Source organism: Strigops habroptila, chromosome 2 (assembly GCF_004027225.2).
Source record: "Strigops habroptila isolate Jane chromosome 2, bStrHab1.2.pri, whole genome shotgun sequence".
NCBI classification, from domain to species: domain Eukaryota; kingdom Metazoa; phylum Chordata; class Aves; order Psittaciformes; family Psittacidae; genus Strigops; species Strigops habroptila.
In genome coordinates, this window is record NC_044278.2 from 39,074,520 (window position 1) to 39,087,163 (window position 12,644).

General features: G+C 34.1%; 1 protein-coding gene across 15 annotated transcripts in view; it reads left to right on the forward strand.

Annotated features, from left to right (window-relative positions):
• Positions 1–12,644, forward strand: part of DMD (dystrophin) — a 1,118,883-nt gene that overhangs the window by 691,262 nt on the left and 414,977 nt on the right. For all 15 annotated transcript variants that reach the window (XM_030475728.1, XM_030475726.1, XM_030475707.1 and 12 more), the window contains 2 exons: positions 8,992–9,139; positions 11,138–11,287. In XM_030475728.1, coding sequence (XP_030331588.1) covers positions 8,992–9,139; positions 11,138–11,287 — 298 coding nt within the window. The remainder of the gene's footprint in view (positions 1–8,991; positions 9,140–11,137; positions 11,288–12,644) is intronic.

The following is a 12,644-nucleotide window of genomic DNA, read 5'->3' on the forward strand; positions in this document are numbered from 1 at the left end:
GCTTCCCAGTACATGCTTTTTCTTCTTTCCTTCATCTTGTCTCTTTCACAGACTGGATTTTCAAAGGAAAGAAAGCCTGGTTGACAGGAATATGTGGTGTGTTCTAGCTAGGTCTCAATTATTGATGATCCTAGGCATGAAAAGACTGTAGGTTATCTGACACACCGTCTTCATACAGCCTGTCATAGGTGTTATAGGATTTTAATCTCTTTTATGCTTTGTCATCTTAGTTGTTGATTAGTTGTTATAGATGTTATAGGATTTTCATCTCTCTTATGCTTTGTCATCTTAGTTGTTCATTAGTTGTCCTAATTTGATTTGATATAGTTAGGTTCTCTCTTTTTAGGACTTAAAACCCATGTCACCCAAAGAGCCTTAATTTTTCATTAAGAACAAAGCATGGAGCAAACAAGAATAGTTGAAGGAAGTGACCTCTACTTGCTAATATAGTCATGGCATTGTCCATTGCATGTGTTTGTACTATAGCAAATTTATTCATGTATGTCAGATAATGTAAGTTATAATAGATCAGGATGAATGAAAATATTTTTACTTCTCTTTTTCAGAATAGGTTTAATAGACTATTTGTCAAATAAGCTCTTAAGCCAGTATGCTTATATTTGGATCACTTAAGTTTTAGTAGTCCTTTAATTTTTCTCTATCTTTCCTAAAACTTAAAATGTTCATGGTTAATAGATTTTTATGATCATGAAAGGGATTCTGAGATTTTTGTCAAAGTCACTTAATTTTGGGAATGAGAAAATGCCACCACACTTTAAAAACCATAATTTAAGAAGGTAATACTGAAGGGAGAACAGACTGGGTAGAATACACTTTCATTTAATAATTTAAAAGAAAAATAAAATAGATATTAAAATTTAGAACCTTCTGCAAATCAGAAAACTGATTCTAAATATTTTAATAGATTTTCTGTTGTAGTCAATACATGGTACTCTGCTTTGAAAGCTGATTCTGAGTAGCTCAAACAGAGGAGCAGTGATCAACTGAAATTTTGTTTTCTATTATATTTTTTGGCTCAGCATATCTCAAGATAAAGGAAGTGGGAAGAAATTAGCAATTGAATGGATTCCAGAAATGAAATCTGACAGTGATTTCAAATTCAAGTGTAATGTGCTAAGCATTATTTAAACAGCAAAGAAATTTTATATGCTGTAAAGATAATTTTTGCTATTGCTTACCAAGATAATTGATTGTGATAATCCTGCACATTTACAGATAGGGCATAGACACTCCATTTTAGATATATTTCTCAAGCAAAATTCAAACATACTCATCAGCTAGAGGGGGGGACAAAATATTGCAAATGTAACAGAAACCAACATAGGTATTTTTGTAAGTTGCATGAATGTGAGAATTTATTTGGAGGTAGGAGGTGTATGGTGACATTTCCGAGGATGCCCATGACATTAAGCTCTCCAAGGTAGTGAAATGCTGAGCTGACACTGGGAAACTCCAAAACTGAGTGGATGGGCAAAAAGCGGCAGATGATCTTCATCATAGACAAATGTGAGGTAATGAATATTTCAGAGAAACAGGCTCTACCATGTTTACGTGATGCTGAGCTTGCAAATGGCAGTTACAACTCAAGAAAGTGATCCTGGCATTATCACCAACAGTGTTTGCTGGGGAGGGGGGAGTTCTACAGAATTACTTTGTCAGTTTTCCTGAAGGTGCACTATTAAATGGTCTACTATTTATTCTGTATGAGAACATAATATTATCACTGCATTGGTAGGGAACACAGTAAATTCAAAATATATCCTTTAACTATCATGAACCCTGTCCTTGTTTGGCTTGAAAAGGAAAGATTAATACATGATTCTGAGATTTGCAACATGTTAATCCAGTTTTCATAAATAATTTGGAATAAATATGAAATTGCCTGCATGATAAGAACTGTAAATCAGATCAGAACCATGATATTCTATATATAACTGAAAATGATTATAGATTCACTAGATGTCAATATTGGTGGTAGTCTGGCGGATTTAATGAATGAGAATTATCTGGACCATAAAAGGACAATTTAATTAAAAACAGACAAGAAAACAAACTAAATCTCAAAACAATTTGAAGAACCTGTACTGCTCTTCAGTAAAAAGCAGCTGGTTTTTAAGTTTTAAAAGGTCAAATGCTGATCCCAGGCAAAGCACAGAGTCAAAATTAGCTTTGAATCTCCTTTCTTTGATACTGAAGATCAAGAGGTTGTGCTTGAGTTATGTTTGCATAGGATGTTGTCTTTCATTTGCCTTTATCTAAGAGTTTCAAAGCTCTAGAAGTTTGGATTCAGTGTTTAATGTTTCTGTATCTTGCAGTCTAATAGACCCGGCTAAGAATTAGATGAGAATGTAATTTTAGCACATCTAGTCATTTCATGTTACTGCAAACTTTGGAATAGATCAGGCAGTTGAATGAAGTGAAACTTGATTGAATGTCTGATAAACTGATAGTTAGCAAATTGGGAATTTAATTGAGTTTTTGTTAGCATTTTGCTGCAAGCAGCATGTTTTGGAGAAGTTTGATTTTGTGCCCCAGAACAGCATTACTCAAACAGAATGGGAGACTTTGGAGACTGGGAAAGTTTCAATGGCCCCTTGAATAGATGCTACTAACCCCAGGTGAAAGAGGGGGGAAAAGTGTGTCTCTTCTTCTTCATAACCCAGTAATCATTTTGAATACTGCCGTATCAGAAGATCTCTCTGCCTTTTCGTTCCCTGAGATGCATCAGGCCATATTATGCTGTGCATGTCTGTTCTTAGTCACGCCACTGGGACCCTCAAGTTTGGGATGACTTAAGGAGGCAGTGGCTTGCTATCAGGGTGTGCACTCGAGTGCCTGTGTGGTGGCAAGCCCCAGGGCTGCGGCTGCAGCATGGTGCTGTGCCTTTGCTCCTGCTGCAAGAACACATGAGCCAGGCAGAGCTAGTCAAGGGAGTATATATTAGGAGGAGAACCAACATCTCACATAGGAGCTTAAAAAGGTGAAGGCTCATAAATGAGGTTGTTGGCAAACTTGTAACAGTGGTACTGTGTGGTCTTTGTATTTTCCATCTTCGTTAAAAATTTCTTGTGTAATTTTTGAAACCAGATGCCCAGGAATTAGATTCCTTTTCTGTTTCAGATGCAATCAGTTTGAGTTTTTATTCATCACAATCCGACATTTGTTAAAATTGAGTTTTGTTGAATGGAAGAGAATTTTTCACTATTTTAACTGCAAATACATTTGCACTTTTAATGAGCTTGAACCTGCAGACTGTTCACATCTCTACTCAAGTGAGTTTGAAGTAATTATGGAAAGAATGACAAAACAAAGGCTGTTTACCAGAATACTTTAAAATATGTTTCAGAATATAAGCCCATCACCTTTCTGTTATAAATAAAAATAATTGTTATAAAATAAATATACTTTTCATACCTTACCTTCATTAAAGTGTTGGGGATTTTTGTTTGTTTGTTTGGTTTTTGGGTTGTTTGTTGGTTTTTCTTTTCGTAACACAGTAGCTACCAGTGATTGGTTTCCTTCACCTAAACAGTCAGTATATTGAAGGCTGTGATTACCTTCTTGTTGCAATTTAAAAGCTGGCTTAGGATGAAGAGATTTCACTGATAATTAAGTCAATAGATATATTTTTTCATTCCAAAATAAAGTTATGGGTTTTTTTTTTTTTTATTTTTATTTTTCTGTACAGATTTCTTACAGTAAATCACTAGAAATGAATCACTGGTATAAAATTGCATTGTGTTTACATGTGTGTAACTAACCTTCTTACTGTTTAGTATTTGCTTCTGACTTTTTCTGTGATCTTTTTCATTTCAATTATTTTAAGTTCCTTACCCAAATGAAGCATATTCGCACATTTTTTAAAGAAGGAAAGGAAATTCATTCTCTTTTAGTAAATATTTTTCTCTAAATTGTTAAGTTACTATTTTGGTAGCTTCTTAAATTCTCAGTAACAGCTATTAAATGCACTAATTCCTAATCTTAGAAGTACCATAAATACAAAATCAATAGCTGAATGTTAAAAAAATAAAAAGACACCAAAACATTATTGGAAGTGCAAGTGGGAATATGAGTCACAAGTGCAGATCTGTCCTACTCCTATGATTGCATATTTTCTTTCTCTTGCTGACACCTCCCAAATAAGTCCAACATCACTTGTGTGCAGTTACAAACTAAACATCTGATGTATTTCACAAACTATTTACGGGTTGCTATGGTATTGGTATCACATTGTTGACTATGGAGAAAATAAATGAGTTGCAATATGCATTTCATATTCTCATATGTTTCCTAGAAACTGTAAATGAAAAAATAAGCTTACTTGAAATGTGTCATGAATGTTTATGTAATAGTTAACCATTATAGCTAAGTAAAAAAGTCTGTTCAGGGTATTTTGTGGACTACCATAAGAATTTGTTATTGCTTCAGTTTAATACTGTTAGGAAAACTAATCCCTAATCTCTGAAATACCATATACAACCTAGTATTAGGAAAAATAATTCTTTTAATTTAATTTAATTTGCTGCTCAATGTTAAATGCTGAATATTAATACATTCGCTTCCAGAAGTATAACGTATAAGATTCATATTTAAGCACTTACGCAGTTAGAATAGTTGACCAAGGGGCCTTATGAATTTAGCAATACAAACAGAAAGCTGACATGTTTTGGTATGGAAAACACAAAGTAATGTGCATGAGAATAGCAGGCACGTAGAAGACCAAAAGTTACACATGAAATTCTGTACTTCCCTGCTATAGTTTCAGAATTTTCCATCAAACAAGATGGGTTACATTTCAGGGTTAATGAAGTAAACCCATTTGTGGACAAAGAAGCAGTTTAGAAGCTCTTTGAAAATTTAGGCTGGTTTAGAAGGATAAGACATGCTGTATTTAACAGCATGCATATCTGTGCTGGAGATGGATCTGCTTGGCTCCATAAGACCAGCTGCTGAAATGACATTTTATTCCTCAATCACCTGCTTATACAGCAAGATGTACTCCCAACTGCTTTCTCAAAAGCTGCTCTGTCCATGTCCAAGTCAACTGGTGGCTCATTCTCCTTGTTCTAGTTTGTTTAGGCTTTGATTTGGAAGTCTATACTCCCTTAATAATCATTAACTGTTAATTCGTCATTGCCACCATGAATTTAAACACCTGGAAATTACATGTACGTGTTGTGCCAAATATAATTACAGTGATAGAAATCAGCTTGTTGAAAAGGTGCAATCAGTTATCAAGTTAAAACTTGTTATTTGATTTACTGGTTCAGCTAATACAGACAGTGCTTTATTTTAGTGGCTTGTATAATATGACACTTGTCACGCAGGATGTTATTTATAATAAAAGTAATGTTCTAGCAGGCCAAGAACATTAAAAGTAAAGTAAATTATGAAGTGTACCTGCAGCTCTCGTTAATTGCAATGGACCTTTTAATTACTATACTACATACTGTTCCTGACTAGGATAAGACAGTAGATCTTTATGGATTTTTTTTTTTTTTTCCCTGAATTCTGAAACTCTTCTGTGCATGTATCTATCTATTTATGTGAAGTAAACCTGTCTAAATGAATTCCTGGATAGTCCTAGATGGAAAACGTCCCACATAGCTCAGATAATAAAACTCAATCCTACTGATCAACATTTAAATTAGTCATCAAAATAAAAATACTTCCTTCATGACTAGAAAAAGTTTTAAATGTTTTAAGGATTAGAGTTAAATTCATAAGGGTGATAAAACTGACAGTGCGCATAAGATGAAAAAGAAATCTTGCCAATTGCTATCTGTGCTAGGAGACAAGAAATTTTTTTGATTTCTCATTCAAAAATACTATACAGCTCAATAATTTTGCTCTCAGGTGCATTGAGTTGAATGCTATGTCTTTTCTGTGCCAGAATTAATGTATTTAAAGTTGTATCTTTCTCAGTTTTATCCTTAGGGTACCATCACATAATGCCTCTACTGAGCTATGTGCTTTACAACTTACATTTGCATTTCTAGAAATCCTAGACAAATCAGTTCCTGAAAACAGTCATGCAGAACTGTTTTCAGTTCTGAAACAGTTCTGAAACAGTTTCAGAAACATAAGAAAATGTAAGACAAAAACTGGGAAGTAGGGCTGTTAATCGGATTCTTTTGCTTTTTATGATGTTCACTTTTTTTAGGTATTTGTATAAATGTAAGCATGTGTGTATGTGTATATATATATATGCATACCTGTATTTATGTTCATATATTAATGTATGTATATACATATATAAAGACATAAATAGTTTTAGAGATTTTTTTTGTTTGTTTTTACAGTAAATATCTTCTCTTTTTCCTCTAAAGAACAATTTGGCACAAGTGGCTTGTGTTTGTTTAATCTCTACACATTTACTCTGGAGTAACTTGCTTATGAGCTTAAAAAAAAGAGCAGTAGTGGATTCATATGCCTAGTAAATATTAGAATATAGAATATAGTGTGTTTAGTGGTGGATTTGGCAGTGCTAGGTTAAAGGTTGGACTCAGTAATCTTAAGACTGTTTTAAACCTAAGCAATTCTATGATTCTACGACCCTTGGCTGGTACTGTAGGGTTCTTTTTTCTCATATCAATACACACTTGGCAATAAGCACCTAAGAGTGCTCTCCTCTGTTCTATAGTGTCTTTCAGTTTCTCAAAGGAGATGACTAAACCCTATATACCTGTACTGTTGCAGACTTAGAGCATGTGACTCCTCCGTCTGGTCCTTGAGCACTAGGTGGCAAAAAATTGTCCTGTTCGAGGGTAGATTAAAATTTATTGCTGATCTAAAATTACAGCTACAATCTATCTGAAATGCTTGAGATAATAAGAATCTATGGATATATCAGCTGAGCTAGGAAAAAAGCATCTTTCGTTTAAACCTGTACTGCCTTTTACTAATCTCCTTTACACAAACTTTGTACGTTTATTATGACTGAATGCATGATTTATTATTGGACTTCATAATGTTTAATAATACATTCTGCACTTGCTTTTCTGCATATGTAATTTTTTCAGCCATCATCACTGCAAATCCATTTCCTAAAAACATATTTAGAATATTTGTAATTCACAACCAATATTTCAAGAACTTAGTGCTTTTTTCTTTTTTTTCTTATCCAAATGCATTGAATTGATTCAGGAAATAAAATATATCTACTACTTAATTATAGATGTAGAGTTTTAAATATCCCATTCATCACTATCACTACTACATGCTTAAATAAATTTTATAAAAACATTAAACTTGAAGGTAACAGAGGAATAGTGCTTCATATTTTAGAAATTAACAGAACACCTTTAAACTGTGCTGTAAAGAAAAAACCTTGAAAGTGTGATCTACTTTATTAATAATTATTTGGAAACATCAATGCATAATACTGTTTAATATGTTTTTTCTTATCCAAGAGTTTCACTGCATATATTGTTAATGTTACTAGGTAGGGGGGGTTTTTAACTACAAAAGACAGGAAGGATTTAGGGCAGTAGTTGGAGACACTTTCAAAAAGTGTTTCTTGTAAATTGAATGGAAACACTTCTCTTTTTCAAGAACACCTTTGTAGTGATGTCCTCTTGCCTAGCTTTTGACATCCAGGAAAGCCTCTGTCATGTTCATGGCAGCAATCATATTTTTCAGGTTCTTTAAGATTTGGCATGCTTAGTGCAGCCAGACTTAGTGAAGTCTGGTCAAGAGTGTTGTAATTGTTACTTTCCTCTGGTTTTCAATCTACCATTTCGGTGAGGGATCTAGAGCCTGTAGAGTGTTTATTCCTCTAGTATAGCAATTCTCATCTTGTAAGTATGCCTTGTTAAGAAAGTGCAATAAACACCAATAAGATGGAAGGCGGGTAAAGCACTAGCAAAAGTTTTTCTAGTTTGCAAGTTGTCTAAAATAATAGTTAAATTGTGTGCTGCTGGTTTTATTTTATAATAGTCAGCATTCCAACAGCATGAGTCTTTCCCTCCTCAAGAAATCTTAGTCTATAAAAATTTTTTGTTTATACCATAAAGTCAGATGTTTCGTTTGCTGTGAAATTAAGTTTATTTCAGCTCATATGCCCCTCTTCACTACTAGAATTTTCACAGCTGATCAAATAAGGCTTCTCCCATTTTATGTTGTAACCTGAATGATGTTATTTAAAAGGAATTTTACAAATCTTATAGCTTTTCTTCCTTTGTTTCTTTCTAACAAATGTTTTTAATTAAACATTAAGGAAGCAGCTTTCTTTCCTCACAAATAAGTGTTTAAAATACAAAACACTTGAAGTCACTTTAATACTTTTATTCTCTGGAAATTACAGTGAAGGGACCTGATTTGGTTAGCAGCGAAAATTCTAGTGGTGAAGAGGGGCACAAGCATGTGCAGGTCTTTTCTTTTAATAGAAAAGCTGAAGTCATAATTTGCAACCTCACTAAATTCAGCTTCTGGATTACACATAGCAGGTAGCAAACAAGCACACCAGAACTAGAACTGTGGGTTTTTTGTTGCTATTATTTTACTAAGGTTACTTGAGATCAAAGCAAAAGATGTAAAACCAGCTGGACATTTGGACATACTGGGTAAACAGGTTTAAGCGTCACTTTTTACAGATTCAGTTTGGTAAAATTTGGTGCTATAATTCTTAGTTTCTGACACTGGACTTCCATGCTGTTAGTTCACTCAAAATCTGTTCTGAATTATTAATAGTTCTAGTTATGTCATGCTTGTTTGCTACCAGCCGTATATAATCCAGAAGCTGAATTTAGTGATTTTGCAAATTAGGACTTTAGTTTTTCTTTTAAAATACATTTAATGCCATGTTAAAAGGGTGCTGGTCTGATAATTTTGATATGAAAAAAATCTATGGCACACTTTTAAAAAGAATTAATATAGATCATAAGGATTTTCCTTCATCTTTCTTTTAGTATGGATAAATATTTCAACATAAAAGTGTATAGAAACATTAATTTCACATTTTTATTACAGGCTAGAGGAAGAAAAGAATATTTTATCAGAATTTCAAGAGGACTTGGACAAGTTGATTTTATGGTTAGAGGAAGCAGACAGCATTGTTGGTATTCCCCTTGAACCAGGGAATGAAGACCAGTTAAGAGACTGCCTTAGCAAAGTAAAGGTATTGAGTTTTATTATGAATGTTTTCTTGCTTTAGCAATTCTACATTAAAGAAAAATTGATCCTATTTTCAGAGAATTATTCTGCCATCAAACTCAGCATTCACTTCACTTTTTTAGATAAATCAAAGCAGTGGAATTTCAAAACCCAGGTACAAATATATACTGATCATACTAAAATCAGAAAAGTAATGGAAAATGTACTGAAAGAAAAATACCTATATCTTGTCACTAGGTAATTAATTATTATCTTTTTCATCCTCATTTCTTAATTCAGAATTTGACTCTTATAACATTTCTCTATAGGCGTCTTGTTAGCCTTTTATAACTTCTCACTTATGAAATGGTATTCAGTATTTCACAAGAGTGTCCAGAATTGCATGCATAATTGTAAATGCCAAATGGTTAAATATCACTGCAGCATTTTCTAAACTGCACATCTAGATGACTTTTTAAAAACACCTTTTAAAAAACCCCCAAACAATATATAAAATATTTGCCTTTAAAGGCTGGAATATTTTCATGAAGATGTTAGAGCTTTTAGACTATGATACCGCTAATAAATATATTCTGTAGAAGTTGTTCTGTTTAATTTCTGAAATGTCTTCAACAGAATGAGTATGCTTTATAATTTGCACAATAATAAATTAAATTGTAGCTGGAATATGCATATTACTTATAAAATAACTGCCTAAAGGTTTCCTGTTCTGTCTTGGGGATAAAGACTAGTTATCTTTTATGCCAATCCAAGTTGAACAACTTCAGCAAGTGATGGAATAGAGCATTAAAGAACCTGAAGGAAACTCAAGTTTGTGCTATCCTTTTTTCATCAAAACCTGGCAAAAATCTAAAAGATTCTTTGATAAAAATCTATCTTTAAGTTTCTTAAGGAAAAAAAAAAAAAAAAAAGAAGAAGCAAAGCCAAACCAAAACAGGATAAATAGAATTTGAGAAAACGAAGACTTAACCATGTGCTGAGTTTGCCCCTCTGATTGTTTAGCATAAGATGTCGGCGAGTTGGACAGAGAATTTTTGTTGCTTTGCCAGCATTGTCAAGGATATCAGAAAGAAGGCAAAGAAATATTTATTAGGGGTGTTAGATGCATCTTATAATTTGCAGACATGAATACAGTTTTAAAGTCTAAATTGGTTGTTTAGAACCATGCAGGCTCCTGCTTTTCAGTTATATGCAAATATTTCCCAATTGCAGTATTCTAAAGGGATACATAACCCAAAATTAAAGGTGTTATCATCTCTTACTTGTATCTCATTTTTACTGTCCACCCTGTTCTTTTTGAGCAACACACAAGAGCATACATCCTAATGCAGCAAATAACGTATTGGCTTGCAGTGTGGTTCATTTCATACGTACCTGCTTATGTTAATAAAACCTCCCAAAACCCCCAAACTTGAAGAACTTTGTCTTTTAGTTACATTCTCCTCACTTGATATATCAAGTTACTTTGACAATACAAGTTTGCACTAACTGCATAGATGGTGGAGAAGTGGTACATTTAGGTGATGCCTTGCATCCTTTGGCTTTACTCATGGGGTTTGGTGTCTTTTTATGAACATACATGAACATTCTTAATTATGAGGCTAGACTGGACAGCTTTTTTTCACGTACCATCTGGGTGACTGTGTTCTCAGCTTGGGACATGTTAAAACCCTTCTCCAAAGTGCTTGTTGTTTACCATATTAAAATATTTTTAAAATTCATATACGTGAGCTATTGAGTCTCCAGAAGTGGAATTTGTCATGTAGCAGCGATTAATACCCTGAGAATTCTCATATTTTGGCATTTAGGATTCTCTTTGGTCTTGATCCACTAATACAGTCTCTTATGGGGAGTTTTAGCCTTCTACATTCAGAAAGCAATGGTTATTTTGTCTTTAATTGAGTTTATTCGTACAGCTGATACCCAAATCAATAAGAGTGAAGATAAGAGAGCTGAAAATTCTACCACAGTTCATCTTAACTGCTGTATTTGTCTGTTCCAGTTCAGAGTTGAAGAGCTGCCACCCCACAAGGGAATACTGAAACGATTAAATGAAACTAGAGGAACAGCGCTTGGAAGTGCATCACTGAACCCAGACAAAAAACATAAGCTTGAGAGTACGCTGAAGGAAGCTAACCATCGCTTGTTAAAGGTTAGACATATTACTAATGTAACTGTGGTATAAAATTTTGATCTGCAGCAAATATTTTCATTATATATTTTCTGGTATGTATTGTTTTTCTCCGTATCAAGAGACATTTGTGTGCATAATGCAAGTGAAGAAGAAAAATTAGTACAATACACTGCTATGAGAAACAGTGACGGCAAACCAAGACTATTAGCACCTGAAATGATGATGTTGTATCCAAATATACTGCTAAATTACAGGTCTGCTCCTTAAGGATGGAATGCAGAGCATCATTTTTGTAGCCTGATTGTTTTGAGAGTACAGCAAATATTCCAGTTCTTGTGACTCGTGTGTGTGAGAGACAGTAGCAAATGGCTGATTGCCTTTATGGAAACACTTCCCAGTTCCCTCCTCTCCCCAACCCCAAGGTGGAAGCTGCAACCTTGGAAGCTGTTTTACCCTCCACCACGCTTTTTCCAACACTGAGCTTTGATTTCTGGTTTCTGTGTAGCAAAGTACCATTCATTTTGCTTTCTGGGATCTCCATACTCATGGAGAGAAGAGGATTTTGCTATATTCTATTGTTGAAGTAGCATATTTTTGTGTTGGAAACTGGTGACAGTGAGTAGCAAATCTGGCCAAAAGAGGTAGATAACTTGAGTGCTCTCATGTAGCTTCTGTTTCTTATGTAGCAGAAATGGTGGAAAGCATTGTACAGAGGACCACAACCCAAGGTATGGATAGCCTGGTCAGAAGAGGTCAGTGTACAGTTAGCTGAAGGATTTTCTTTTGAGACTGATGGCAAAACTGGAATCTCTCTGGTATCTACTTATTGAAGTTACCAGGATGCCAGGCAAAAAAGAAAGAAGGATTCATTGTGTGTAGTTCTGTTGGAAAGAAGGTGAAGAGATCTTCTTTTGAGTACCTTATTGAAGTTACCAGGATGCCAGGAAAAAAAGAAAGGATTCATTGTGTCTAGTTCTGTTGGAAAGAAGGTGAAGAGATCTTCTTTTGAGTATCTTACTGAAAAACAAGCTAGAGTTTCTGGTCAGAATACTACATCCTGGGGGTTTTACCATTTCTGTGAACACAGTTGAATTTCAAGCACAGACCTGGGAAGTAAACATGCAGTTATTTGATGTGGGACTCTCATTAGTTTGTTCCTAACAGAAACATTCTGGCAAGGTTCAGAATATTAGCTAATGGCTCAGTCAAAAGTGGATAATAAATATTGATCACATTAGAGACTCTAAGTTGGACACATAAATCTTTATTTAGGTGCTTGGACAGAAGTATCTTTTTCTCTACAAATGGGTTTCTGAAGTCAATGTATATAGAAGAATTCAGAACACTTTAAGATCAAATAAAGTGTTATTTACTA